This window comes from Tachypleus tridentatus, chromosome 12, assembly GCF_004210375.1.
Source record: "Tachypleus tridentatus isolate NWPU-2018 chromosome 12, ASM421037v1, whole genome shotgun sequence".
NCBI lineage: Eukaryota > Metazoa > Arthropoda > Merostomata > Xiphosura > Limulidae > Tachypleus > Tachypleus tridentatus.
This window is the reverse complement of record NC_134836.1, coordinates 118,477,153-118,504,434: the sequence shown is the minus strand read 5'-3', so window position 1 is coordinate 118,504,434 and position 27,282 is coordinate 118,477,153. Positions and strand designations below refer to the sequence as shown.

The 27,282-nt window shown below is 36.6% G+C and overlaps 1 protein-coding gene across 1 annotated transcript in view; it reads left to right on the top strand.

Moving 5' to 3' along the window:
* The window catches only part of LOC143234489 (uncharacterized), a 40,579-nt gene continuing 13,297 nt past the window's right edge, over positions 1-27,282 (top strand). The window contains exons 1-4 of the mRNA XM_076471881.1: positions 1-366; positions 9,477-9,535; positions 11,253-11,345; positions 11,586-11,716. Coding sequence (XP_076327996.1) covers positions 307-366; positions 9,477-9,535; positions 11,253-11,345; positions 11,586-11,716 — 343 coding nt within the window. The 5' untranslated portion in view covers positions 1-306. The remainder of the gene's footprint in view (positions 367-9,476; positions 9,536-11,252; positions 11,346-11,585; positions 11,717-27,282) is intronic.

The following is a 27,282-nucleotide window of genomic DNA, read 5'->3' as shown; positions in this document are numbered from 1 at the left end:
GATAAACTGTAGTTTTTCCTGGTAGTTTAGCTCGCTATGAATGCTGTATATATGTCTAGGTATTCGTCTTTTTAGGCCTACTAGTAACCATTAAGTATTGTAACGCAACTCCTAGAAAAGTATGGAGTCTACAATATTTTGTCCTGGGTCTTTAACCTAGTTACACTTACAAAGCAGCATCCTAATGATTAATATATTTGTTTCCATCTTCGTTGAGGTTAAGTGACGTTTTAAAGAAAACGAACAGCTAACCCTCGCAAGAGTTTCATACCAGCAGAAGATGATGTGACATTTGAGTGTCTGGCCATGTTCTGTTGGCTGCAGAAAGCAGCCCCCGTGACTGTAGCATCATGGTTGCTTTCAGAGGTAAGACTGTTTTATTTCGTCAGTCTTACATCACTCTAATAACCTTAGAAATCTTGAAATTTACCTCATTTCTTCATAAGTCACCCTAACGAAAACGTGGAAGAAACATTAGGCTAAGCGCTCTGGTATATGAGCATATATGTAAGTCTTTTCTTTGTTTGCAAAATGATATGACCAGTCGAATGTAAAACAGACTTTACATTAGGCTGTACTGTTATTTGGATCATTTGATTCTTTATTGCTGAGAAAAGACTACATAATAGGTTTTCTACGCTGTGCCCATCGCAAGTATCGAAAACCGGTTTATTTGCGTTATAAGCCTTCGGAATCAGGGTAAAATATTTTAACGTTGGATTGCACTTAGTGCAAGCTATAGGGTTAAAACGTCATATAAATAACCCGACTTCTTACTGGAAAAAAATTATTTTTTTAATATACGTATTTACTTGATAGTTCACTGTATTAACTTTTTCTGAAGTGTACAAATGTACTACAGCAAAGTGTGTAAAACGACAAACAGCACCCCGCCCCATCCGTGGCACAGCGGAATGTCTGAGAACTTGAAATGCTAGAAACTGTATTTCGATATCCGTGCGGGCAGAGCACAGATAGCCCATTGTGTAGCCTCGTTCGTAATTTTAAATAAACAAACTAACAAATGGATACGAAGGAAAATCACGTGCAGAAGAACCATACAGCTGTAGTTCGACAAATACTATGACTATTGGCAACAATGTATTCCAAATGTTCAAACCCTATTTTTATACTTCAACAATGTAATAGTAAAGTTGAAACTCTAATTTTAATAACGTTGTAATCTTACTTGTAAGTTTCAACAATGTAATAGAAAAGTTGTAATCTTACTTGTAAAATTCAACAATAAGAAAAGTTGTAATCTTACTTGAAAATTCAATAAGAAAGAAAAGTTGTAATCTAAGTTTTAAGTTTCAACAGTATGAAAATTGAAACCCTACTTTTAAGTTTCGAAAATATAGTAGAAAAGTTGATGTCTTACTTATAAGTTTCATCAATGAATAGGAAAGTTCATACCCTAGTTTTAAGTTTTAACAATGTAATAAAAAATTGAAACGTTAGATGTGTGTGTCAACATACAATAAGGAACTTGTGTCATGCTGAACCTGTTGTTAGTTGTAGAACATGTAATAAGGAATCAGTGTCATGTTGAACACGTGGTTAGCTGTAAAACATAATAAGGAACCAGTGTCATGTTAAACACGTGGTTATCTGTAGAACATGTAATTAGAAATAAGTGTCATGTTAAACACGTGACATTTATGTTATCCTAAATGGATATTGCCCTTCATGGGTTTGAGGGACGACCAGACCTTTTAAGCGTTGTTAACCAAATTTCAATATTTGTTCCGTATATTACTATTATACCATTGTGTTACATTATGTGTAATTACAGTATGTTATATTTACAAGTACACGTTTAGTGATTTAAACAATGCCCATGGAACTGACCAATAACTACGTAATACCAAACGCTGTAATTTGTTGAGTAAACAGGTTATTTTGGGCATTGTATTTTGTCTTTACACATAAAAGAAAGTTATTGATCAATATACCCAATACCAGAGTGGTAATTGTAACTTCAGTTGACCTTGTTACATTGACACGATAGAGACTCCTGGCAAGAACATATCTTTTACGTATATTCTGGAGTCTCATCACTTTTGGATCACCCTGTATATGTAGATGTATGTAACCACGTCTGTACATCTGTTTTTGTGTAAGCACCTGGGTGTTTTTAAAAACGTTTCTCTTTAAGACGTTTCAAAATTTAAAGTTTGTGATGGAGCATTAACTGCTCATGTCTCTTTCCGGAAACACGTCACTTAGTGGCACAGTTGTATGTCTACGGACTCACACCGCTAAAATCCGAGTTTCGATACCTGTGGTGGGCAGAGCAGAAACATCCCCCGCTGGTACAGCGGTAAGTCTACGGATTTACAGCGCTAAAATCAGGGGCTCAATTTCTTTCGGTGAATTCAACAGACAATCCGATATGGCTTTGCTACAAAACACACCTACACTTTCCACACATTCGTCCCGACTTGTCCTTAGAAAAAAATGCATAAGAACTGCATGTGATACCTGTTTTTTATTTCCAACAAGTCACTACTCAGAAGGCTTTTCGTTCAATACCTGAATGTTTATCTGTAACTCTGTTTATATATGCTGTACAAAAATCAGAAATAAACTCAGAAAACTTTAGAAAACAATATTTGCGACACACACTTCCTGTTTGTTTGTTTTTGTCATAAACGTTAAATCGATTAGTTTCTAAAGGTTCGATATATATTAGTTTTTAAACCATCACTTCATTGTTTTCTTTCATATTTTGTTTCGCCTAACATTTTTGCAGTTTATACCTAACATTTCCACATTCCTATTAAATTATTTCTACGATAAATATAAAGCGACCTCTATCTACAGATATAATTTCTGGCTGGTCAATATATCGATTTCCGTCTTGTTCACGAGTTTTTTTTTAGTCCTATCCACATGATAAACGAACGCCATGTGGATTTATAAGATATTAAAAATACGGTTTTTAGAATACTATTACAGTGATTGTTAGCTACATCTATACTGTTCTCATTTTGTTTTAAACTTACCTACCAGTTGTATTTCAGGCTTTACTGTAGAACAGAGGCGCCCTTCCAAAGAACCCACTTGGTAAAGTTGTATTATAATACGTTTAATGGCGAATAACACGTGATAACAACAATAATAAATAATTTAATGGTGCCTATAGAAACCATTTGGAACTTAAAATATTTGTTAGTCATTAATTTGTTAACGATTAGTTCCTGACTGGACAAGGATGGAATGTTAACCTGAAGTGTGAAAGGTCAGATAAATATAGCTCTGGCTTAAGAAAGTGCATGACATCTTGGTTATATACATATTAAATAACCATATCCTAGATTTAACAAGATACAAAACACTATTCATTTTTCTAACAATAACAATGAAACCTGTCATTGATTTGGCTTCATACAATAACCATGTAAACTGTTGCTGTTTTAGTTTCTTAAAATAACCATGGAAGTTGTTCTGGTTTTGATTTATTATAATAGCCATGCAAGCTGTTACTGTTTTGGTTTCTTACAATAACACTAATAACTCGATACGACGTAAGGGTTATCACTAGTAGAAAAGACAACTTGACTCAAAGACTGAATAAACTTGTATTCAGATATCAACTGTTGACTCAAAGATTGTGAATAACCTTGTATTCAATTATCAACTATTGACTCAAACACTGTGAACAACCTTGTGTTCAGATATCAACTGTTGACTCAAAGATTGTGAACAACCTTGTATTCAAATATCAACTGTTGACTCAAACATTATGAACAACAATGCATTCAGATATCAACAGTTGACTCAAAGACTGTGAACAATTTTGTATTCAAATATCAGCTCTTGATTCAAATATTGTGAACAACAATGTATTCAGATATCAACTGTTGACTCAAAGACTGTGAACAATCTTGTATTCAAATATCAGCTCTTGATTCAAATATTGTGAACAACAATGTATTCAGATATCAACTGTTGACTCAAACAGTGAATTCAGAAAATTGTTCTATTGTATCTTGTTTCCATAGTAAATAATAACAAAGTGGTCTTAACGTATGATAGTCAGTTTTAATATAGTGATCGTTATGTTGAAGTATATGGTGGCCAGTTTTAATGTAATGATCGTGGTGTTGAAGTATATGGTGGTCAGCTTTAATTAGTGATCGTGATGATGAAGTATATGATGTTCAGTCTTAATGGGATGCTCATGTTGAAGTGTATGGTGGTCAATTTTAATGTAGTGATCGTGATGTTGAAGTATATGGTGGCCAGTTTTAATGTAATGATCGTGGTGTTGAAGTATATGGTGGTCAGCTCGTGATGATGAAGTATATGATGTTCAGTCTTAATGGGATGCTCATGTTGAAGTGTATGGTGGTCAATTTTAATGTAGTGATCGTGATGTTGAAGTATATGGTGGTCAGTTTTAATGTCGTGATCGTGATGTTAAAGTATATGATGGTCAGTTTTAATGTAGTGATCGTGATGTTGTAGTATATGGTGGTCAGTTTTAATGTAGTGATCGTGATGTTAAGTATATGATTGTCAGTTTTATTTTAGTGATCGTTTTGTTGAAGTATATGATGGTCAGTTTTAATGTTATGATCGTGATGTTGAAGCATATGATGGTCAGTTTTAATGTAGTGATCGTGATGTTAAAGTGTATGATGGTCAGTTTTATTTTAGTGATCGTGATGTTGAAGTATATGATGGTCAGTTTTAATGTAGTGATCGTGACGTTAAAGTATATGATGGTCAGTTTTAATGTAGTGATCGTGATGTTAAGTATATGATTGTCAGTTTTATTTTAGTGATCGTGACGTTAAAGTATATGGTGATCAGTTTTAATGCGATCGTTATGTTGAAGTATATGGTGGTCAGTTTTAATGTGATCGTGATGTTGACGTGTGAAAACATACAACGTTAAATTGTTCTATTTTATATTTTCCTGAAGAAAATGTTATTGACATATCGTGCAGTTCAAATCAATAGGCGCTGTATTGTTGAAAGAAATGTAAATTAAGAGTAAACTTCTGTTGGTATTTCTGTTTACTAAGAAAAAGTACAGTTGGAACTTTATGGAATATATCACCCCGTACATGAGGTGGATAATCACGTAAGTGGAAAGTACTCATAACTAGACCATAAGAACTCTGTTCACGAACTATAACATCGACCCGTTATTGCTAAAAATAAAGAATAGCAGTACTTTTACCGTCTGTAAGTTTTGAATGTTGTTAAAAAAAAAGGAAACTTGACGATTTGTTTAGGGGTAGGTAGCTAATTTGACGTATCTCACTCGGTTCCGAAGTATTGACGTAAATTCTCTCGTGTGGATTTTGAGATAAGCGAGCGTATGGTCCATCTTTCTGCATATCTGGTAAATCGTTTATTCCAACGTAACAACTTTTTGTTGTTTGTAGTATTATAATAACCACGTCTTTCAAATAATTCTAAAAATGTATCTTAGGGCGGCTGGTATGGGTATTAATACTTTTACCAAAGTAAAGCAGAGAACAACGTTTCGACCTTCTTAGGTCATCTTCAGGTTAACAAAGAGATAGTTCGCAACAAACTACAAAACTTTACACTGCTGTATACCGTATGTTCCTGACATCAGCGAAAAAATAACCAACATTTGGAAAAAACTTATAACAAAACACAACATTCCAGTAATCACCAAATGTATTCAAAAACCAGATACAAAACTAAAGCCCATACTATGTAAAAACTACAGTGATAAACACAACACCAATATGAAATAGAGTTCAACTGCCACGACTTCTATATTGAAGAAACAAGTAAGAAAATGGAACCCAGATTCAAAGAACATAAAAAAACACCTTCACACGTTTTTAACACTGTAAATCAAATAAACATAACATAACCATAGAAAACAATCAGATACTAAGTAGGGAAATAAATATAAACAAACACAAAATCAAAGAAGCCCTACTTGTACAACAAGTAAAACAAGAATTAAACCAAAATAAAGAAACACCTTTATACATGTACTAATTATTAACCTAACATCTAACTGCATCGCCCCCTACAATCCTATATCCCTTTACACCCTCGTCTCTGAGACATGTGCCGGCAATGGTCATTTGCAAGCCGTCTCTTTGTTAACCTGAAGATGACCTTAGAAAGTCGAAACGTTGTTCTCTGCTATATTATAGTAAAAGTGTTAATACCCATAACAGCCGTCCTGAGGTACATTTTTTACGTCCAGTGGGTTTCTCGTCACGAATTCGTCCCTTTTGTTGTAGCAACGAAACGTCTTATGTGATGGTGTGTGTAAAAGTAACCTTGACAAACGATTGTTTTTCAACTCACGTGCAGGAGCTAGCTTATGTAAGTGTTGTGAATGGTAGTTTCGTTGAAACGCAGTAAGAGATTTGAGTTTTAATTCCTTTTTGTTATCATATTTCTTCACTTTGTTGCTTTCAAATGTTCGCGCAAAACTACATCAGGGCTGTTGGCCGTTCCTCACCGTGACCAGCACGCAATTGTTGAGATTTTTGTGTCTAACCGAATAGTGAGATCTGACTGTCATTCCGATAACACACTCACTGCTTGTAAAGTTCAGATCAACGTTTTGCATCAAAAAGGTAGCGAAAATACACGTACACATTTGTTCTCTACGTACTGATGACGTGTGGTCTACTTTAAAGAGGGAATACTTCTCGTGCGCCCCTTTAGTGACTCACACCCGTAAAATCCGGATTTCAATATCCGTGACGAACATAGAACAGACAGTTCTTTGTGCAGTTTGTGTTTAGAAACAGAACAAACAAGCAAACTCTATATATATTAGATTTTCAAGCTTCGTGGCCTGTGATAAAACTGTTTATAATATTCTTTGGTTATCTTAGCATATTTTTATTTAGTAGAAGGCAAGAAAATTTGTTTGTTTGTTTTGAATTTCGCGCAAAGCTACACGAGGGATTTCTGCGCTAGCGATCCCTAATTTAGCAGCGTGAGACTAGAGGGAAGGCAGCTAGTCATCACCACCCAATGCCAACTATTGGGCTACTCTTTTACCAGTGAAAAGTGGGAATGACCGTAACGGCTGAAAGGGCGAGCTGGTCAAATTGCGAGTCAAACGCCTTAACCACCTAGCCATGCCGGACCGGTAAGAAGATCTAACCAATTATAAAATAACACAGTTTTGGAACTTCCAAAGATTTTACTGGTGGCGACATCTAGTGATATGTAATAAAAAAATGTAGACAATATATATAAAGCACGAATTATATAACGATCGTACTCTTTTTAGGTTTCAAGTACTCCGTCGTAATCTTATTATAAATACGTAATGAAATGCTTATAAATATTCAGTTCTAGAGAAGAAAACGGTCTCATAGAAATTATTAATACCTCGTCTAGACGGAACGCTGCTACGAGCTAACCCTTGTCAAATAATAATGTTGTTTGATTTCTGAAATTAAAGGCATTCCGAGAGGCCACGGCAGTGTTACGTAACAGTGACTTTGAAAAAAAAAATTGGGTGGGAAGGGTTCTGGTAACTCCAAAACTTTCTCATTTCGGGTATAACTTGTATTATAAAAATTTCGTACAATGTATGGCGAGTTTCTGTTCCACTGTTGTGCCACTAGACCACAAATTTGTTCTTCTGGTCATGCTGCATCAAAAGTTTGAGGCCTAGCATGGCCAGGTGGGTTCGAGTCGTAGTCTGACGTTCGCAGGTTCGAATCCCTTCACACCAACTATGCTCGTTCTTTCAGCAGTGGAGGCCTTATAATGTTACGATCAATCAATAGTAATTCGTTGGTGAAAGAGTAGCCCAAGAGTCGGCGGTGGGTGATGATGACTAGCTGCCTTCCCTCTAGTCTTACACTGCTAAATTAGGGACGGCTAGCGCACATAGCCCTCGTGTAGCTTTGCGCCAAATTTAATAAAATAGTAATTTTTAGTACTAAAGTATACTGATTTATTTATCTGATTCTTTAAAAGACCACATCTGTTCGTTTTGTGTGTGTGTGTGTTGTTGTTATTTGCAAGATGAAATTCGAAACTAAAACTGTGGTATGTAGTTTTGAATACATGTACTTTGTCACAAATGGTCAAATATGAGCAGTGGTACACAGTCATTTTTTTTACATCTCGGAAGGGGTTACGTGATTTGATCTCGTAATAAAACTATTAGGTTTACTTGACATGCACGAGGAAACTTTATTTAAAAACATCGCGTAATGAGTTAAAGCGCGAGAGAAAACTGTGGAAAATGTGTACTGTTCGTCGGTGTTTTTCTCTCAAAAGGTTAGATGCTGGAAATTATTATTGAACAAAGAAAACCGGATAACGAACATTAATGGACTGGTGCACCGGATATCAGTTGTCTGAACTTATTTCATGAGGACGACATTTGTGAAGTGTAGTGCACTATAACTGAGTGACCTTTACCATACGCAAATCGTTTCGTGCGATGAAATAACTTTATATTGTGTTACTTGTTTGTGTTATTTGAAGTAGGTTTGATTCTTTATCACTGTAGATTTCTAAAGATGTCCATCCCAACAAATAACCTCGGTACTAGTTACAGGTCAACAATGAATAAACTGAAGTTTTAGTTTCGTCCACAACAAATAACCTCAGTATTAGTTTTAGGTTCACAACAAATACCTTTGTGTGTTAGTTTCAGATCAAACTTAACCTCTAGACAACTAAAAAATTCAAACGTTACAGAAGAAGAGTCATGAAAACTTAGAAATAACATCAAAATATTGGATGCTTTTGTTCAAAAGACAATCAGTATATTGTATTAAAAAGATTTTAGTGACTCACCACGTCGTTACACTCCGTGTCACTACGTCTAGTCATGCTGTAAGCTTGACTTTCACTATAAATACTCATCGAGAACCTGAAGGAGGTTAATTTTCCCTATTACTGAATCACGAAGAGGTGATAGAAGACATTACTGGCTGGAAGAATTTTGAATCAATTATTCGCGAACCTTTTATATATTTTACGTATTTTATATATTTTACATATTTATTTTGTGTGAATAGTATGCTTAATTCCATAGCGTCTATTGGAAAATATTCTCCATTATTTAGATTCGAGCTTTTTTGTGAAACTCAAGAGGCTAAGTGTTTGTATTTTTTCCTTATTTTCTGTTAGTAGAAATTAAAATATATATTATCAACATATTTTATGAATTTTTCAAATTCTCTATGGAATACATATTTATCATATTTTTTTACCTATTTAATGTGTAATTAATATCCATGATACTTCTATATAATCCCTCCAGTGATTCAGGAAAATTTTGAAGTGGGCACAGCACAGATAGCCCATTGCGTAGCTTTATGCTTAACGATAAACAAACAAACAAAACTTGTAGCAGCCTTAAAATTGTTTAACGTCTGTAAGGTAGTATTACTTTAATTTTGTAGTTTAACACTAGATGGCGATATTCATTAACGTTCATGTGTTTTGTGAGTGAAGCGTTTCATATATATTTCCTCCTGCAGCTTCAGAAAACAGAGGGTATACAGAAATGCAGGGATCCTTATCAAGGAGTTTTAGTAGTGTAAGTAAATTTTAGACTGTTATTTAGGAATGAATTTGTGTAATTATATTATTATTATTATTCATTATCGGTTTACGTATTTTATCATTGAAGTACTTTTTAACCTGGTTCAGTTCATCATAATTATTTGAACGTTTGCCCCTTCATCCATTTGATTGCGGGGTCCTCTACTTTCATTTGTTTTGATTCATCAACATACATGCTCGCTCTTTCTGCTGTAGAGACATTATAATGCTATGGCCAATCCCATTACTCATTGATAGAAAAGTAGTCCGAGAGTTGGTAATGTTGACTAGCTGCCTTTCCTTTAGTTTATCACATAGTCCTCCAGTGACACAGTAATAAGTCTGCAAATTTATACCACTAGAAATTGGGTTTCGACACCCATGGTGGGCAGAGCACAGATAGTTCATTGTGTAGCTTTGTGCTTCAAACCAAACCTTCATAAAAACACACTAGCTTATCACTGCTAAATTAATGGACGGCTGGTGCAGGTAGCCTTCGAGTAGCTATGCCTGAAACTTAAAACGTACCAAATCGATACAATATGGCATCTTCCTATTCACCACGTCATCCTTGTCATCTCTAATATTGTTATTTCTTTATAGTTTGCCCTCAGTTTTCTTCACTATAACTAAGTGAATTTTGTGAGAAAAAAATGTTTTTTTTTTTCTGGGAAAGAGTGCCGGGTAAAGTGTTCAGATAGTATCTTTAGTCATACATAATTCATTATATCAAAATAATTCAATGTACAGATTTAAAACTTATCTTTAGTCATACATAATTCATTATATCAAAATAATTCAATGTACAGAGTTAAAACTTACCATATATTTTACTGATATAAACTGTAATTTTAATATATTAAAAGTGATACATTTTATTGAAAAAATACATTCTTTAAGAACACCAGTATCTCAGTACATGTAAAAATTACATCAATAAATATATAATCAAACCTTGACATACAGTCCTATTGTTAAGTAGTGTACTTGTTGTGAAGAGAGTACTTTTATTTAGAACTGTTATGTTATAATGAAATGGCTGTTATGTAAGCCATAATTATTTTTGTAATTGTCTGAATCTCGAATACCCAAAGTGCAATTGTGTTTATAAATATTCGTTCATGGTGTTATTTAATAGATGGCGCGAGAGTTTTTGTCATACGAATAGATACTGACATGCACCCTGTGTTCATTATAGCAAAATTAAAGGACCAGAAAGATAGTATTTTTGTACCCAGAGCAAATCAAGCAGCCACAGCGTTAGTTGTGAGAACCCACGACTAAAACCAAAAGAGAATGTGTAACTGGTTTTGAAAATGAGATTCTTAAAAACAGAACAAAAACATTATATACAGTTTACCAAAAAAATATAGTATAGGGTTCGATTCACAAGGGAGGACGTAACAGATAGCCCAGTTTGTTTCAAGAAAGAACAAACTAACAAACCATTATCTTAAGTATTGCATTACGACTTTTTTTCATGCTGCCACATAGTTTACCAATATAGATTTGTGGACTTAAAGTTTCTCTTCTAGTAATTTTAATGTGTTAGTGTGCGTGTTTTTTGTGTTTTTTTAAATTAAACTACCAAAATAAAATATTGTGATATTACGATTGTTTTGTGTTGTTATATAAAACAGTTTTCGGTTATTTCTGTTCTCGAAAGCCTAACCTGCTAAATTTTATTTTTTTTTTCCTCTTTTCTTTTCTAGTTGCCCTGGTAACGAATATTTTTGTTGTGGTGAATTGTGTTGTAATGATTCCAAACCAAAGGTAGCGCCACTGTACTCGGCATGGTATTTCTGGTAAGCGATCACGTGTTTAAAACAACGTGCTTTGTGAGATTTAAATAAACGTGTTAGACATAAAACTGTTGAACTTAACACTTGAAGTTTTGAAGTACATTCTTCGGTTTAAGTTTGTTAAACATGAAAACTTTAATTGGACTAATTTTATCAACAAAAGAAACGTTCATAATTAAATAAATCTTTCTTTTTTCGGAAATTATATGTTTCTGATTAATCAATATTTTATACACTGACTAGGATCGCTGTGTTTATTGTTGTATGCTTGGCCGTTTCGCTAGTCGGTGCGTGTATTATGTGCTGTAAAAAGAATCGAAATAACGTTGTGATAAAACTGAAACGATCCCTGCCTAATGCTGTCCTTCGAACAAGTAAGTCACATTTAATCATCTTATTCATGTACAAAAGATTTACTCATATCATTAATAATTACGCCGTTTCGCTAACGTATTGTATCCTTTAGAACACAGAAGACAAGATTAAACTATCCACAACATAAGAGAAAATTCGTAAGAGTTACACCGTAACTAGTACCACTAGTTTGTTACAGAAGTTTCACTCTGTCTTATGTGTTGTGACTAGTAGCACCAGTTCGTTATTGAAGGTTCGCTCTGCCCTATCTCTTGTGACTAGTAGCACTAGTTCCTTTATTGAAAGTTCACTCTGCCCTATCTCTTGTGACTAGTAGCACAAGTTCCTTTATTGAAGGTTCACTTTGTCCTATCTCTTGTGACTAGAAGTAGTAGTTCCTTTATTGAAGGTTCACTTTGTCCTATCTCTTGTGACTAGTAGTACTAGTTCCTTTATTGGACGTTCACTTTGTCCTATCTCTTGTGACTAGTAGCTCTAGTTCCTTTATTGAAGGTTCACTTTGTCCTATCTCTTGTGACTAGTAGTACTAGTTCCTTTATTGGAGGTTCACTTTGTCCTATCTCTTGTGACCAGAAGCACTAGTTCCTTTATTGAAGGTTCACTTTGCCCTATTTCTTGTGACGAGTAGTACTAGTTCCTTTATTGAAGGTTCACTTTGTCCTATCTCTTGTGACTAGAAGTAGTAGTTCCTTTATTGAAGGTTCACTTTGTCCTATCTCTTGTGACTAGTAGTACTAGTTCCTTTATTGGACGTTCACTTTGTCCTATCTCTTGTGACTAGTAGCTCTAGTTCCTTTATTGAAGGTTCACTTTGTCCTATCTCTTGTGACTAGTAGCACTAGTTCCATTATTGAAGGTTCACTTTGTCCTATCTCTTGTGACTAGTAGCACTAGTTCCTTTATTGAAGGTTTACTTTGTCCTATTTCTTGTGACTAGTAGCACTAGTTCCTTTATTGAAGGTTCACTTTGTCCTATCTCTTGTGACTAGAAGTACTAGTTCCTTTATTGGAGGTTCACTTTGTCCTATCTCTTGTGACTAGAAGCACTAGTTCCTTTATTGGAGGTTCACTTTCTCCTATCTCTTGTGACTAGTAGCACTAGTTCCTTTATTGAAGGTTCACTTTGTCCTATCTCTTGTGACTAGAACCACTAGTTCCTTTGGTGGAGTTTCACTTTGTCCTATCTCTTGTGACTAGTAGTACTAGTTCCTTTATTGGAGGTTCACTTTGTCCTATCTCTTTTGACCAGAAGCACTAGTTCCTTTATTGAAGGTTCACTTTGCCATATCTCTTGTGACGAGTAGTACTAGTTCCTTTATTGAAGGTTCACTTTGTCCTATCTCTTGTGACTAGAAGCACTAGTTCCTTTATTGAAGGTTCACTTTGTCCTATCTTTTGTGACTAGTAGCACTAGTTCCTTTATTGAAGGTTCACTTTGTCCTATCTCTTGTGACTAGTAGCACTAGTTTCTTTATTGAAGGTTCACTTTGTCCTATCTCTTGTGACTAGTAGTACTAGTTCCTTTATTGGAGGTTCACTTTGTCCTATCTCTTGTGACTAGTAGCTCTAGTTCCTTTATTGAAGGTTCACTTTGTCCTATCTCTTGTGACTAGTAGCACTAGTTCCTTTATTGAAGGTTCACTTTCTCCTATCTCTTGTGACTAGAAGTACTAGTTCCTTTATTGGAGATTCACTTTCTCCTATCTCTTGTGACTAGAAGTACTAGTTCCTTTATTGGAGATTCACTTTGTCCTATCTCTTGTAACTAGTAGTACTAGTTCCTTTATTGAAGGTTCACTTTGTCCTATCTCTTGTGACTAGAAGCACTAGTTCCTTTATTGAAGGTTCACTTTGTCCTATCTCTTGTGACTAGAAGTAGTAGTTCCTTTATTGGAGGTTCACTTTGTCCTATCTCTTGTGACCAGAAGCACTAGTTCCTTTATTGAAGGTTCACTTTGCCCTATCTCCTGTGACTAGAAGCACTAGTTCCTTTATTGAAGGTTCACTTTGTCCTATCTCTTGTGACCAGAAGCACTAGTTCCTTTATTGAAGGTTCACTTTGCCCTATCTCTTGTGACTAGAAGCACTAGTTCCTTTATTGAAGGTTCACTTTGTCCTATCTCTTGTGACTAGAAGCACTAGTTCCTTTATTGAAGGTTCACTTTGCCCTATCTCTTGTGACTAGAAGCACTAGTTCCTTTATTGAAGGTTCACTTTGCCCTATCTCTTGTGACTAGAAGCACTAGTTCCTTTATTGAAGGTTCACTTTGTCCTATCTCTTGTGACTAGTAGCACTAGTTCCTTTATTGAAGGTTCACTTTGCCCTATCTCTTGTCACTAGTAGCACTAGTTCTTTTATTGGAGGTTCACTTTGTCCTATCTCTTGTGACGAGTAGCACTAGTTCCTTTATTGAAGGTTCACTTTGTCCTATCTCTTGTGACGAGTAGCACTAGTTCCCTTATTGAAGGTTCACTTTGTCCTATCTCTTGTGACTAGTAGCACTAGTTCCTTTATTGAAGGTTCACTTTGTCCTATCTCTTGTGACTAGTAGCACTAGTTCCTTTATTGAAGGTTCACTTTGTCCTATCTCTTGTGACTAGTAGTACTAGTTCCTTTATTGGAGGGTCACTTTGTCCTATCTCTTGTGACTAGTAGCTCTAGTTCCTTTATTGAAGGTTCACTTTGTCCTGTCTCTTGTGACTAGTAGCACTAGTTCCTTTATTGAAGGTTCACTTTGTCCTATCTGTTGTGACTAGTAGCACTAGTTCCTTTATTGAAGGTTCACTTTGTCCTATTTCTTGTGACTAGTAGTACTAGTTCCTTTATTGAAGGTTCACTTTGTCCTATCTTTTGTGACTAGAAGTACTAGTTCCTTTATTGGAGGTTCACTTTGTCCTATCTCTTGTGACTAGTAGCTCTAGTCCCTTTATTGAAGGTTCACTTTGTCCTATCTCTTGTGACTAGTAGCACTAGTTCCTTTATTGAAGGTTCACTTTGTCCTATCTCTTGTGACTAGAAGCACTAGTTCCTTTATTGGAGGTTCACTTTGTCCTATTTCTTGTGACTAGTAGCACTAGTTCCTTTATTGAAGGTTCACTTTGTCCTATCTCTTGTAACTAGTAGTACTAGTTCCTTTATTGAAGGTTCACTTTGTCCTATCTCTTGTGACTAGAAGCACTAGTTCCTTTATTGAAGGTTCACTTTGTCCTATCTCTTGTAACTAGTAGTACTAGTTCCTTTATTGAAGGTTCACTTTGTCCTATCTCTTGTGACTAGTAGCTCTAGTCCCTTTATTGAAGGTTCACTTTGTCCTATCTCTTGTGACTAGTAGCACTAGTTCCTTTATTGAAGGTTCACTTTGTCCTATCTCTTGTGACTAGAAGCACTAGTTCCTTTATTGGAGGTTCACTTTGTCCTATTTCTTGTGACTAGTAGCACTAGATCCTTTATTGAAGGTTCACTTTGTCCCATCTCTTGTGACTAGAAGCACTAGTTCCTTTATTGAAGGTTCACTTTGTCCTATCTCTTGTAACTAGTAGTACTAGTTCCTTTATTGAAGGTTCACTTTGTCCTATCTCTTGTGACTAGAAGCACTAGTTCCTTTATTGAAGGTTCACTTTGTCCTATCTCTTGTAACTAGTAGTACTAGTTCCTTTATTGAAGGTTCACTTTGTCCTATTTCTTGTGACTAGAAGTACTAGTTCCTTTATTGAAGGTTCACTTTGTCCCATCTCTTGTGACTAGAAGTACTAGTTCCTTTATTGAAGGTTCACTTTGTCCTATCTCTTGTAACTAGTAGTACTAGTTCCTTTATTGAAGGTTCACTTTGTCCTATCTCTTGTAACTAGTAGCACTAGTTCCTTTATTGAAGGTTCACTTTGTCCTATCTCTTGTGACTAGTAGCACTAGTTCCTTTATTGAAGGTTCACTTTGTCCTATCTCTTGTGACTAGAAGCACTAGTTCCTTTATTGAAGGTTCACTTTGTCCCATCTCTTGTGACTAGAAGCACTAGTTCCTTTATTGAAGGTTCACTTTGTCCTATTTCTTGTGACTAGTAGCACTAGATCCTTTATTGAAGGTTCACTTTGTCCTATCTCTTGTGACTAGAAGCACTAGTTCCTTTATTGAAGGTTCACTTTGTCCTATCTCTTGTAACTAGTAGTACTAGTTCCTTTATTGAAGGTTCACTTTGTCCTATCTCTTGTGACTAGTAGCACTAGTTCCTTTATTGAAGGTTCACTTTGTCCTATCTCTTGTGACTAGTAGCACTAGTTCCTTTATTGAAGGTTCACTTTGTCCTATCTGTTGTGACTAGAAGCACTAGTTCCTTTATTGGAGGTTCACTTTGTCCTATTTCTTGTGACTAGTAGCACTAGATCCTTTATTGAAGGTTCACTTTGTCCTATCTCTTGTGACTAGAAGCACTAGTTCCTTTATTGAAGGTTCACTTTGTCCTATCTCTTGTAACTAGTAGTACTAGTTCCTTTATTGAAGGTTCACTTTGTCCCATCTCTTGTGACTAGAAGCACTAGTTCCTTTATTGAAGGTTCACTTTGTCCTATCTCTTGTAACTAGTAGTACTAGTTCCTTTATTGAAGGTTCACTTTGTCCTATTTCTTGTGACTAGAAGTACTAGTTCCTTTATTGAAGGTTCACTTTGTCCTATCTCTTGTGACTAGAAGTACTAGTTCCTTTATTGAAGGTTCACTTTGTCCTATCTCTTGTAACTAGTAGTACTAGTTCCTTTATTGAAGGTTCACTTTGTCCTATCTCTTGTAACTAGTAGCACTAGTTCCTTTATTGAAGGTTCACTTTGTCCCATCTCTTGTGACTAGAAGCACTAGTTCCTTTATTGAAGGTTCACTTTGTCCCATCTGTTGTGACTAGAAGCACTAGTTCCTTTATTGGAGGTTCACTTTGTCCTATTTCTTGTGACTAGTAGCACTAGATCCTTTATTGAAGGTTCACTTTGTCCCATCTCTTGTGACTAGAAGCACTAGTTCCTTTATTGAAGGTTCACTTTGTCCTATCTCTTGTAACTAGTAGTACTAGTTCCTTTATTGAAGGTTCACTTTGTCCTATCTCTTGTGACTAGTAGCACTAGTTCCTTTATTGAAGGTTCACTTTGTCCCATCTCTTGTGACCAGAAGCACTAGTTCCTTTATTGAAGGTTCACTTTGCCCCATCTCTTGTGACTAGAAGCACTAGTTCCTTTATTGAAGGTTCACTTTGTCCCATCTCTTGTGACCAGAAGCACTAGTTCCTTTATTGAAGGTTCACTTTGCCCTATCTCTTGTGACTAGAAGCACTAGTTCCTTTATTGAAGGTTCACTTTGTCCCTATCTCTTGTGACTAGAAGCACTAGTTCCTTTATTGAAGGTTCACTTTGTCCTATCTCTTGTGACTAGTAGCACTAGTTCCTTTATTGAAGGTTCACTTTGCCCTATCTCTTGTCACTAGTAGCACTAGTTCTTTTATTGAAGGTTCACTTTGTCCTATCTCTTGTGACGAGTAGCACTAGTTCCTTTATTGAAGGTTCACTTTGTCCCACCTCTTGTGACTAGAAGTAGTAGTTCCTTTATTGGAGGTTCACTTTGTCCCATCTCTTGTGACTAGTAGCATTAGTTCCTTTATTGAAGGTTCACTTTGTCCTATCTCTTGTGACGAGTAGCACTAGTTCCCTTATTGAAGGTTCACTTTGTCCTATCTCTTGTGACTAGTAGCACTAGTTCCTTTATTGAAGGTTCACTTTGTCCTATCTCTTGTGACTAGTAGCACTAGTTCCTTTATTGAAGGTTCACTTTGTCCTATCTCTTGTGACTAGTAGTACTAGTTCCTTTATTGGAGGGTCACTTTGTCCCATCTCTTGTGACTAGTAGCTCTAGTTCCTTTATTGAAGGTTCACTTTGTCCTATCTCTTGTGACTAGTAGCACTAGTTCCTTTATTGAAGGTTCACTTTGTCCTATCTCTTGTGACTAGTAGCACTAGTTCCTTTATTGAAGGTTCACTTTGTCCTACCTCTTGTGACTAGAAGTAGTAGTTCCTTTATTGAAGGTTCACTTTGTCCTATCTCTTGTGACTAGTAGCACTAGTTCCTTTATTGAAGGTTCACTTTGTCCTATTTCTTGTGACTAGTAGCACTAGATCCTTTATTGAAGGTTCACTTTGTCCTATCTCTTGTGACTAGAAGCACTAGTTCCTTTATTGAAGGTTCACTTTGTCCTATCTCTTGTAACTAGTAGTACTAGTTCCTTTATTGAAGGTTCACTTTGTCCTATCTCTTGTGACTAGAAGCACTAGTTCCTTTATTGAAGGTTCACTTTGTCCTATCTCTTGTAACTAGTAGTACTAGTTCCTTTATTGAAGGTTCACTTTGTCCTATTTCTTGTGACTAGAAGTACTAGTTCCTTTATTGAAGGTTCACTTTGTCCCATCTCTTGTGACTAGAAGTACTAGTTCCTTTATTGAAGGTTCACTTTGTCCTATCTCTTGTAACTAGTAGTACTAGTTCCTTTATTGAAGGTTCACTTTGTCCCATCTCTTGTAACTAGTAGCACTAGTTCCTTTATTGAAGGTTCACTTTGTCCTATCTCTTGTGACTAGTAGCACTAGTTCCTTTATTGAAGGTTCACTTTGTCCCATCTCTTGTGACTAGAAGCACTAGTTCCTTTATTGAAGGTTCACTTTGTCCTATCTGTTGTGACTAGAAGCACTAGTTCCTTTATTGGAGGTTCACTTTGTCCTATTTCTTGTGACTAGTAGCACTAGATCCTTTATTGAAGGTTCACTTTGTCCTATCTCTTGTGACTAGAAGCACTAGTTCCTTTATTGAAGGTTCACTTTGTCCTATCTCTTGTAACTAGTAGTACTAGTTCCTTTATTGAAGGTTCACTTTGTCCCATCTCTTGTGACTAGTAGCACTAGTTCCTTTATTGAAGGTTCACTTTGTCCTATCTCTTGTGACTAGTAGCACTAGTTCCTTTATTGAAGGTTCACTTTGTCCTATCTGTTGTGACTAGAAGCACTAGTTCCTTTATTGGAGGTTCACTTTGTCCTATTTCTTGTGACTAGTAGCACTAGATCCTTTATTGAAGGTTCACTTTGTCCTATCTCTTGTGACTAGAAGCACTAGTTCCTTTATTGAAGGTTCACTTTGTCCTATCTCTTGTAACTAGTAGTACTAGTTCCTTTATTGAAGGTTCACTTTGTCCTATCTCTTGTGACTAGAAGCACTAGTTCCTTTATTGAAGGTTCACTTTGTCCTATCTCTTGTAACTAGTAGTACTAGTTCCTTTATTGAAGGTTCACTTTGTCCTATTTCTTGTGACTAGAAGTACTAGTTCCTTTATTGAAGGTTCACTTTGTCCTATCTCTTGTGACTAGAAGTACTAGTTCCTTTATTGAAGGTTCACTTTGTCCTATCTCTTGTAACTAGTAGTACTAGTTCCTTTATTGAAGGTTCACTTTGTCCTATCTCTTGTAACTAGTAGCACTAGTTCCTTTATTGAAGGTTCACTTTGTCCTATCTCTTGTGACTAGAAGCACTAGTTCCTTTATTGAAGGTTCACTTTGTCCTATCTGTTGTGACTAGAAGCACTAGTTCCTTTATTGGAGGTTCACTTTGTCCTATTTCTTGTGACTAGTAGCACTAGATCCTTTATTGAAGGTTCACTTTGTCCTATCTCTTGTGACTAGAAGCACTAGTTCCTTTATTGAAGGTTCACTTTGTCCTATCTCTTGTAACTAGTAGTACTAGTTCCTTTATTGAAGGTTCACTTTGTCCTATCTCTTGTGACTAGTAGCACTAGTTCCTTTATTGAAGGTTCACTTTGTCCCATCTCTTGTGACCAGAAGCACTAGTTCCTTTATTGAAGGTTCACTTTGCCCCATCTCTTGTGACTAGAAGCACTAGTTCCTTTATTGAAGGTTCACTTTGTCCTATCTCTTGTGACCAGAAGCACTAGTTCCTTTATTGAAGGTTCACTTTGCCCTATCTCTTGTGACTAGAAGCACTAGTTCCTTTATTGAAGGTTCACTTTGCCCTATCTCTTGTGACTAGAAGCACTAGTTCCTTTATTGAAGGTTCACTTTGTCCTATCTCTTGTGACTAGTAGCACTAGTTCCTTTATTGAAGGTTCACTTTGCCCTATCTCTTGTCACTAGTAGCACTAGTTCTTTTATTGGAGGTTCACTTTGTCCTATCTCTTGTGACGAGTAGCACTAGTTCCTTTATTGAAGGTTCACTTTGTCCTACCTCTTGTGACTAGAAGTAGTAGTTCCTTTATTGGAGGTTCACTTTGTCCTATCTCTTGTGACTAGTAGCATTAGTTCCTTTATTGAAGGTTCACTTTGTCCTATCTCTTGTGACGAGTAGCACTAGTTCCCTTATTGAAGGTTCACTTTGTCCTATCTCTTGTGACTAGTAGCACTAGTTCCTTTATTGAAGGTTCACTTTGTCCTATCTCTTGTGACTAGTAGCACTAGTTCCTTTATTGAAGGTTCACTTTGTCCTATCTCTTGTGACTAGTAGTACTAGTTCCTTTATTGGAGGTTCACTTTGTCCTATCTCTTGTGACTAGTAGCTCTAGTTCCTTTATTGAAGGTTCACTTTGTCCTATCTCTTGTGACTAGTAGCACTAGTTCCTTTATTGAAGGTTCACTTTGTCCTATCTGTTGTGACTAGTAGCACTAGTTCCTTTATTGAAGGTTCACTTTGTCCTATTTCTTGTGACTAGTAGTACTAGTTCCTTTATTGAAGGTTCACTTTGTCCTATCTTTTGTGACTAGAAGTACTAGTTCCTTTATTGGAGGTTCACTTTGTCCTATCTCTTGTGACTAGTAGCTCTAGTCCCTTTATTGAAGGTTCACTTTGTCCTATCTCTTGTGACTAGTAGCACTAGTTCGTTTATTGAAGGTTCACTATGTCCTATCTCTTGTGACTAGAAGCACTAGTTCCTTTATTGGAGGTTCACTTTGTCCTATTTCTTGTGACTAGTAGCACTAGATCCTTTATTGAAGGTTCACTTTGTCCTATCTCTTGTGACTAGAAGCACTAGTTCCTTTATTGAAGGTTCACTTTGTCCTATCTCTTGTAACTAGTAGTACTAGTTCCTTTATTGAAGGTTCACTTTGTCCCATCTCTTGTGACTAGAAGCACTAGTTCCTTTATTGAAGGTTCACTTTGTCCTATCTCTTGTAACTAGTAGTACTAGTTCCTTTATTGAAGGTTCACTTTGTCCTATTTCTTGTGACTAGAAGTACTAGTTCCTTTATTGAAGGTTCACTTTGTCCTATCTCTTGTGACTAGAAGTACTAGTTCCTTTATTGAAGGTTCACTTTGTCCTATCTCTTGTGACTAGTAGTACTAGTTCCTTTATTGAAGGTTCACTTTGTCCTATCTCTTGTAACTAGTAGCACTAGTTCCTTTATTGAAGGTTCACTTTGTCCCATCTCTTGTGACTAGTAGCACTAGTTCCTTTATTGAAGGTTCACTTTGTCCCATCTCTTGTGACTAGAAGCACTAGTTCCTTTATTGAAGGTTCACTTTGTCCTATCTGTTGTGACTAGAAGCACTAGTTCCTTTATTGGAGGTTCACTTTGTCCTATTTCTTGTGACTAGTAGCACTAGATCCTTTATTGAAGGTTTACTTTGTCCTATCTCTTGTGACTAGAAGCACTAGTTCCTTTATTGAAGGTTCACTTTGTCCTATCTCTTGTAACTAGTAGTACTAGTTCCTTTATTGAAGGTTCACTTTGTCCCATCTCTTGTGACTAGTAGCACTAGTTCCTTTATTGAAGGTTCACTTTGTCCTATCTCTTGTGACTAGTAGCACTAGTTCCTTTATTGAAGGTTCACTTTGTCCTATCTGTTGTGACTAGAAGCACTAGTTCCTTTATTGGAGGTTCACTTTGTCCTATTTCTTGTGACTAGTAGCACTAGATCCTTTATTGAAGGTTCACTTTGTCCTATCTCTTGTGACTAGAAGCACTAGTTCCTTTATTGAAGGTTCACTTTGTCCTATCTCTTGTGACTAGTAGCACTAGTTCCTTTATTGAAGGTTCACTTTGTCCTATCTCTTGTGACTAGAAGCACTAGTTCCTTTATTGAAGGTTCACTTTGTCCCATCTGCTGTGACTAGAAGCACTAGTTCCTTTATTGGAGGTTCACTTTGTCCTATTTCTTGTGACTAGTAGCACTAGATCCTTTATTGAAGGTTCACTTTGTCCCATCTCTTGTGACTAGAAGCACTAGTTCCTTTATTGAAGGTTCACTTTGTCCTATCTCTTGTAACTAGTAGTACTAGTTCCTTTATTGAAGGTTCACTTTGTCCTATCTCTTGTGACTAGTAGCACTAGTTCCTTTATTGAAGGTTCACTTTGTCCTATCTCTTGTGACTAGTAGCACTAGTTCCTTTATTGAAGGTTCACTTTGTCCTATCTGTTGTGACTAGAAGCACTAGTTCCTTTATTGGAGGTTCACTTTGTCCTATTTCTTGTGACTAGTAGCACTAGATCCTTTATTGAAGGTTCACTTTGTCCTATCTCTTGTGACTAGAAGCACTAGTTCCTTTATTGAAGGTTCACTTTGTCCTATCTCTTGTAACTAGTAGTACTAGTTCCTTTATTGAAGGTTCACTTTGTCCTATCTCTTGTGACTAGTAGCACTAGTTCCTTTATTGAAGGTTCACTTTGTCCTATCTCTTGTGACTAGAAGCACTAGTTCCTTTATTGAAGGTTCACTTTGCCCTATCTCTTGTGACTAGAAGCACTAGTTCCTTTATTGAAGGTTCACTTTGTCCCATCTCTTGTGACCAGAAGCACTAGTTCCTTTATTGAAGGTTCACTTTGTCTCATCTCTTGTAACTAGTAGTACTAGTTCCTTTATTGAAGGTTCACTTTGTCCTATCTCTTGTGACTAGTAGCACTAGTTCCTTTATTGAAGGTTCACTTTGTCCTATCTCTTGTGACCAGAAGCACTAGTTCCTTTATTGAAGGTTCACTTTGCCCTATCTCTTGTGACTAGAAGCACTAGTTCCTTTATTGAAGGTTCACTTTGTCCTATCTCTTGTGACCAGAAGCACTAGTTCCTTTATTGAAGGTTCACTTTGCCCCTATCTCTTGTGACTAGAAGCACTAGTTCCTTTATTGAAGGTTCACTTTGTCCTATCTCTTGTGACTAGAAGCACTAGTTCCTTTATTGAAGGTTCACTTTGTCCTATCTCTTGTGACTAGTAGCACTAGTTCCTTTATTGAAGGTTCACTTTGCCCTATCTCTTGTCACTAGTAGCACTAGTTCTTTTATTGAGGTTCACTTTGTCCTATCTCTTGTGACGAGTAGCACTAGTTCCTTTATTGAAGGTTCACTTTGTCCTACCTCTTGTGACTAGAAGTAGTAGTTCCTTTATTGGAGGTTCACTTTGTCCTATCTCTTGTGACTAGTAGCATTAGTTCCTTTATTGAAGGTTCACTTTGTCCTATCTCTTGTGACGAGTAGCACTAGTTCCCTTATTGAAGGTTCACTTTGTCCTATCTCTTGTGACTAGTAGCACTAGTTCCTTTATTGAAGGTTCACTTTGTCCTATCTCTTGTGACTAGTAGCACTAGTTCCTTTATTGAAGGTTCACTTTGTCCTATCTCTTGTGACTAGTAGTACTAGTTCCTTTATTGGAGGGTCACTTTGTCCTATCTCTTGTGACTAGTAGCTCTAGTTCCTTTTTTAAGGTTCACTTTGTCCTATCTCTTGTGACTAGTAGCACTAGTTCCTTTATTGAAGGTTCACTTTGTCCTATCTGTTGTGACTAGTAGCACTAGTTCCTTTATTGAAGGTTCACTTTGTCCTATTTCTTGTGACTAGTAGTACTAGTTCCTTTATTGAAGGTTCACTTTGTCCTATCTTTTGTGACTAGAAGTACTAGTTCCTTTATTGGAGGTTCACTTTGTCCTATCTCTTGTGACTAGTAGCTCTAGTCCCTTTATTGAAGGTTCACTTTGTCCTATCTCTTGTGACTAGTAGCACTAGTTCGTTTATTGAAGGTTCACTATGTCCTATCTCTTGTGACTAGAAGCACTAGTTCCTTTATTGGAGGTTCACTTTGTCCTATTTCTTGTGACTAGTAGCACTAGATCCTTTATTGAAGGTTCACTTTGTCCTATCTCTTGTGACTAGAAGCACTAGTTCCTTTATTGAAGGTTCACTTTGTCCTATCTCTTGTAACTAGTAGTACTAGTTCCTTTATTGAAGGTTCACTTTGTCCTATCTCTTGTGACTAGAAGCACTAGTTCCTTTATTGAAGGTTCACTTTGTCCTATCTCTTGTAACTAGTAGTACTAGTTCCTTTATTGAAGGTTCACTTTGTCCTATTTCTTGTGACTAGAAGTACTAGTTCCTTTATTGAAGGTTCACTTTGTCCTATCTCTTGTGACTAGAAGTACTAGTTCCTTTATTGAAGGTTCACTTTGTCCTATCTCTTGTAACTAGTAGCACTAGTTCCTTTATTGAAGGTTCACTTTGTCCTATCTCTTGTAACTAGTAGCACTAGTTCCTTTATTGAAGGTTCACTTTGTCCTATCTCTTGTGACTAGTAGCACTAGTTCCTTTATTGAAGGTTCACTTTGTCCCATCTCTTGTGACTAGAAGCACTAGTTCCTTTATTGAAGGTTCACTTTGTCCCATCTGTTGTGACTAGAAGCACTAGTTCCTTTATTGGAGGTTCACTTTGTCCTATTTCTTGTGACTAGTAGCACTAGATCCTTTATTGAAGGTTTACTTTGTCCCATCTCTTGTGACTAGAAGCACTAGTTCCTTTATTGAAGGTTCACTTTGTCCTATCTCTTGTAACTAGTAGTACTAGTTCCTTTATTGAAGGTTCACTTTGTCCTATCTCTTGTGACTAGTAGCACTAGTTCCTTTATTGAAGGTTCACTTTGTCCTATCTCTTGTGACTAGTAGCACTAGTTCCTTTATTGAAGGTTCACTTTGTCCCATCTGCTGTGACTAGAAGCACTAGTTCCTTTATTGGAGGTTCACTTTGTCCTATTTCTTGTGACTAGTAGCACTAGATCCTTTATTGAAGGTTCACTTTGTCCCATCTCTTGTGACTAGAAGCACTAGTTCCTTTATTGAAGGTTCACTTTGTCCTATCTCTTGTGACTAGTAGCACTAGTTCCTTTATTGAAGGTTCACTTTGTCCTATCTCTTGTGACTAGAAGCACTAGTTCCTTTATTGAAGGTTCACTTTGTCCTATCTGTTGTGACTAGAAGCACTAGTTCCTTTATTGGAGGTTCACTTTGTCCTATTTCTTGTGACTAGTAGCACTAGATCCTTTATTGAAGGTTCACTTTGTCCTATCTCTTGTGACTAGAAGCACTAGTTCCTTTATTGAAGGTTCACTTTGTCCTATCTCTTGTAACTAGTAGTACTAGTTCCTTTATTGAAGGTTCACTTTGTCCTATCTCTTGTGACTAGTAGCACTAGTTCCTTTATTGAAGGTTCACTTTGTCCTATCTCTTGTGACTAGTAGCACTAGTTCCTTTATTGAAGGTTCACTTTGTCCCATCTGTTGTGACTAGAAGCACTAGTTCCTTTATTGGAGGTTCACTTTGTCCTATTTCTTGTGACTAGTAGCACTAGATCCTTTATTGAAGGTTCACTTTGTCCTATCTCTTGTGACTAGAAGCACTAGTTCCTTTATTGAAGGTTCACTTTGTCCTATCTCTTGTGACTAGAAGCACTAGTTCCTTTATTGAAGGTTCACTTTGTCCTATCTCTTGTAACTAGTAGTACTAGTTCCTTTATTGAAGGTTCACTTTGTCCTATTTCTTGTGACTAGAAGTACTAGTTCCTTTATTGAAGGTTCACTTTGTCCCATCTCTTGTGACTAGAAGTACTAGTTCCTTTATTGAAGGTTCACTTTGTCCTATCTCTTGTAACTAGTAGTACTAGTTCCTTTATTGAAGGTTCACTTTGTCCTATCTCTTGTAACTAGTAGCACTAGTTCCTTTATTGAAGGTTCACTTTGTCCCATCTCTTGTGACTAGAAGCACTAGTTCCTTTATTGAAGGTTCACTTTGTCCCATCTGTTGTGACTAGAAGCACTAGTTCCTTTATTGAGGTTCACTTTGTCCTATTTCTTGTGACTAGTAGCACTAGATCCTTTATTGAAGGTTCACTTTGTCCCATCTCTTGTGACTAGAAGCACTAGTTCCTTTATTGAAGGTTCACTTTGTCCTATCTCTTGTAACTAGTAGTACTAGTTCCTTTATTGAAGGTTCACTTTGTCCTATCTCTTGTGACTAGTAGCACTAGTTCCTTTATTGAAGGTTCACTTTGTCCCATCTCTTGTGACCAGAAGCACTAGTTCCTTTATTGAAGGTTCACTTTGCCCCATCTCTTGTGACTAGAAGCACTAGTTCCTTTATTGAAGGTTCACTTTGTCCCATCTCTTGTGACCAGAAGCACTAGTTCCTTTATTGAAGGTTCACTTTGCCCCATCTCTTGTGACTAGAAGCACTAGTTCCTTTATTGAAGGTTCACTTTGCCCTATCTCTTGTGACTAGAAGCACTAGTTCCTTTATTGAAGGTTCACTTTGTCCCATCTCTTGTGACTAGTAGCACTAGTTCCTTTATTGAAGGTTCACTTTGCCCTATCTCTTGTCACTAGTAGCACTAGTTCTTTTATTGAGGTTCACTTTGTCCTATCTCTTGTGACGAGTAGCACTAGTTCCTTTATTGAAGGTTCACTTTGTCCTACCTCTTGTGACTAGAAGTAGTAGTTCCTTTATTGGAGGTTCACTTTGTCCTATCTCTTGTGACTAGTAGCATTAGTTCCTTTATTGAAGGTTCACTTTGTCCTATCTCTTGTGACGAGTAGCACTAGTTCCCTTATTGAAGGTTCACTTTGTCCTATCTCTTGTGACTAGTAGCACTAGTTCCTTTATTGAAGGTTCACTTTGTCCTATCTCTTGTGACTAGTAGCACTAGTTCCTTTATTGAAGGTTCACTTTGTCCTATCTCTTGTGACTAGTAGTACTAGTTCCTTTATTGGAGGGTCACTTTGTCCTATCTCTTGTGACTAGTAGCTCTAGTTCCTTTATTGAAGGTTCACTTTGTCCTATCTCTTGTGACTAGTAACACTAGTTCCTTTATTGAAGGTTCACTTTGTCCTATCTGTTGTGACTAGTAGCACTAGTTCCTTTATTGAAGGTTCACTTTGTCCTATCTGTTGTGACTAGTAGCACTAGTTCCTTTATTGAAGGTTCACTTTGTCCTATCTCTTGTGACTAGAAGCACTAGTTCCTTTATTGGAGGTTCACTTTGTCCTATTTCTTGTGACTAGTAGCACTAGATCCTTTATTGAAGGTTCACTTTGTCCTATCTCTTGTGACTATAAGCACTAGTTCCTTTATTGAAGGTTCACTTTGTCCTATCTCTTGTAACTAGTAGTACTAGTTCCTTTATTGAAGGTTCACTTTGTCCTATCTCTTCTGACTAGAAGCACTAGTTCCTTTATTGAAGGTTCACTTTGTCCTATCTCTTGTAACTAGTAGTACTAGTTCCTTTAT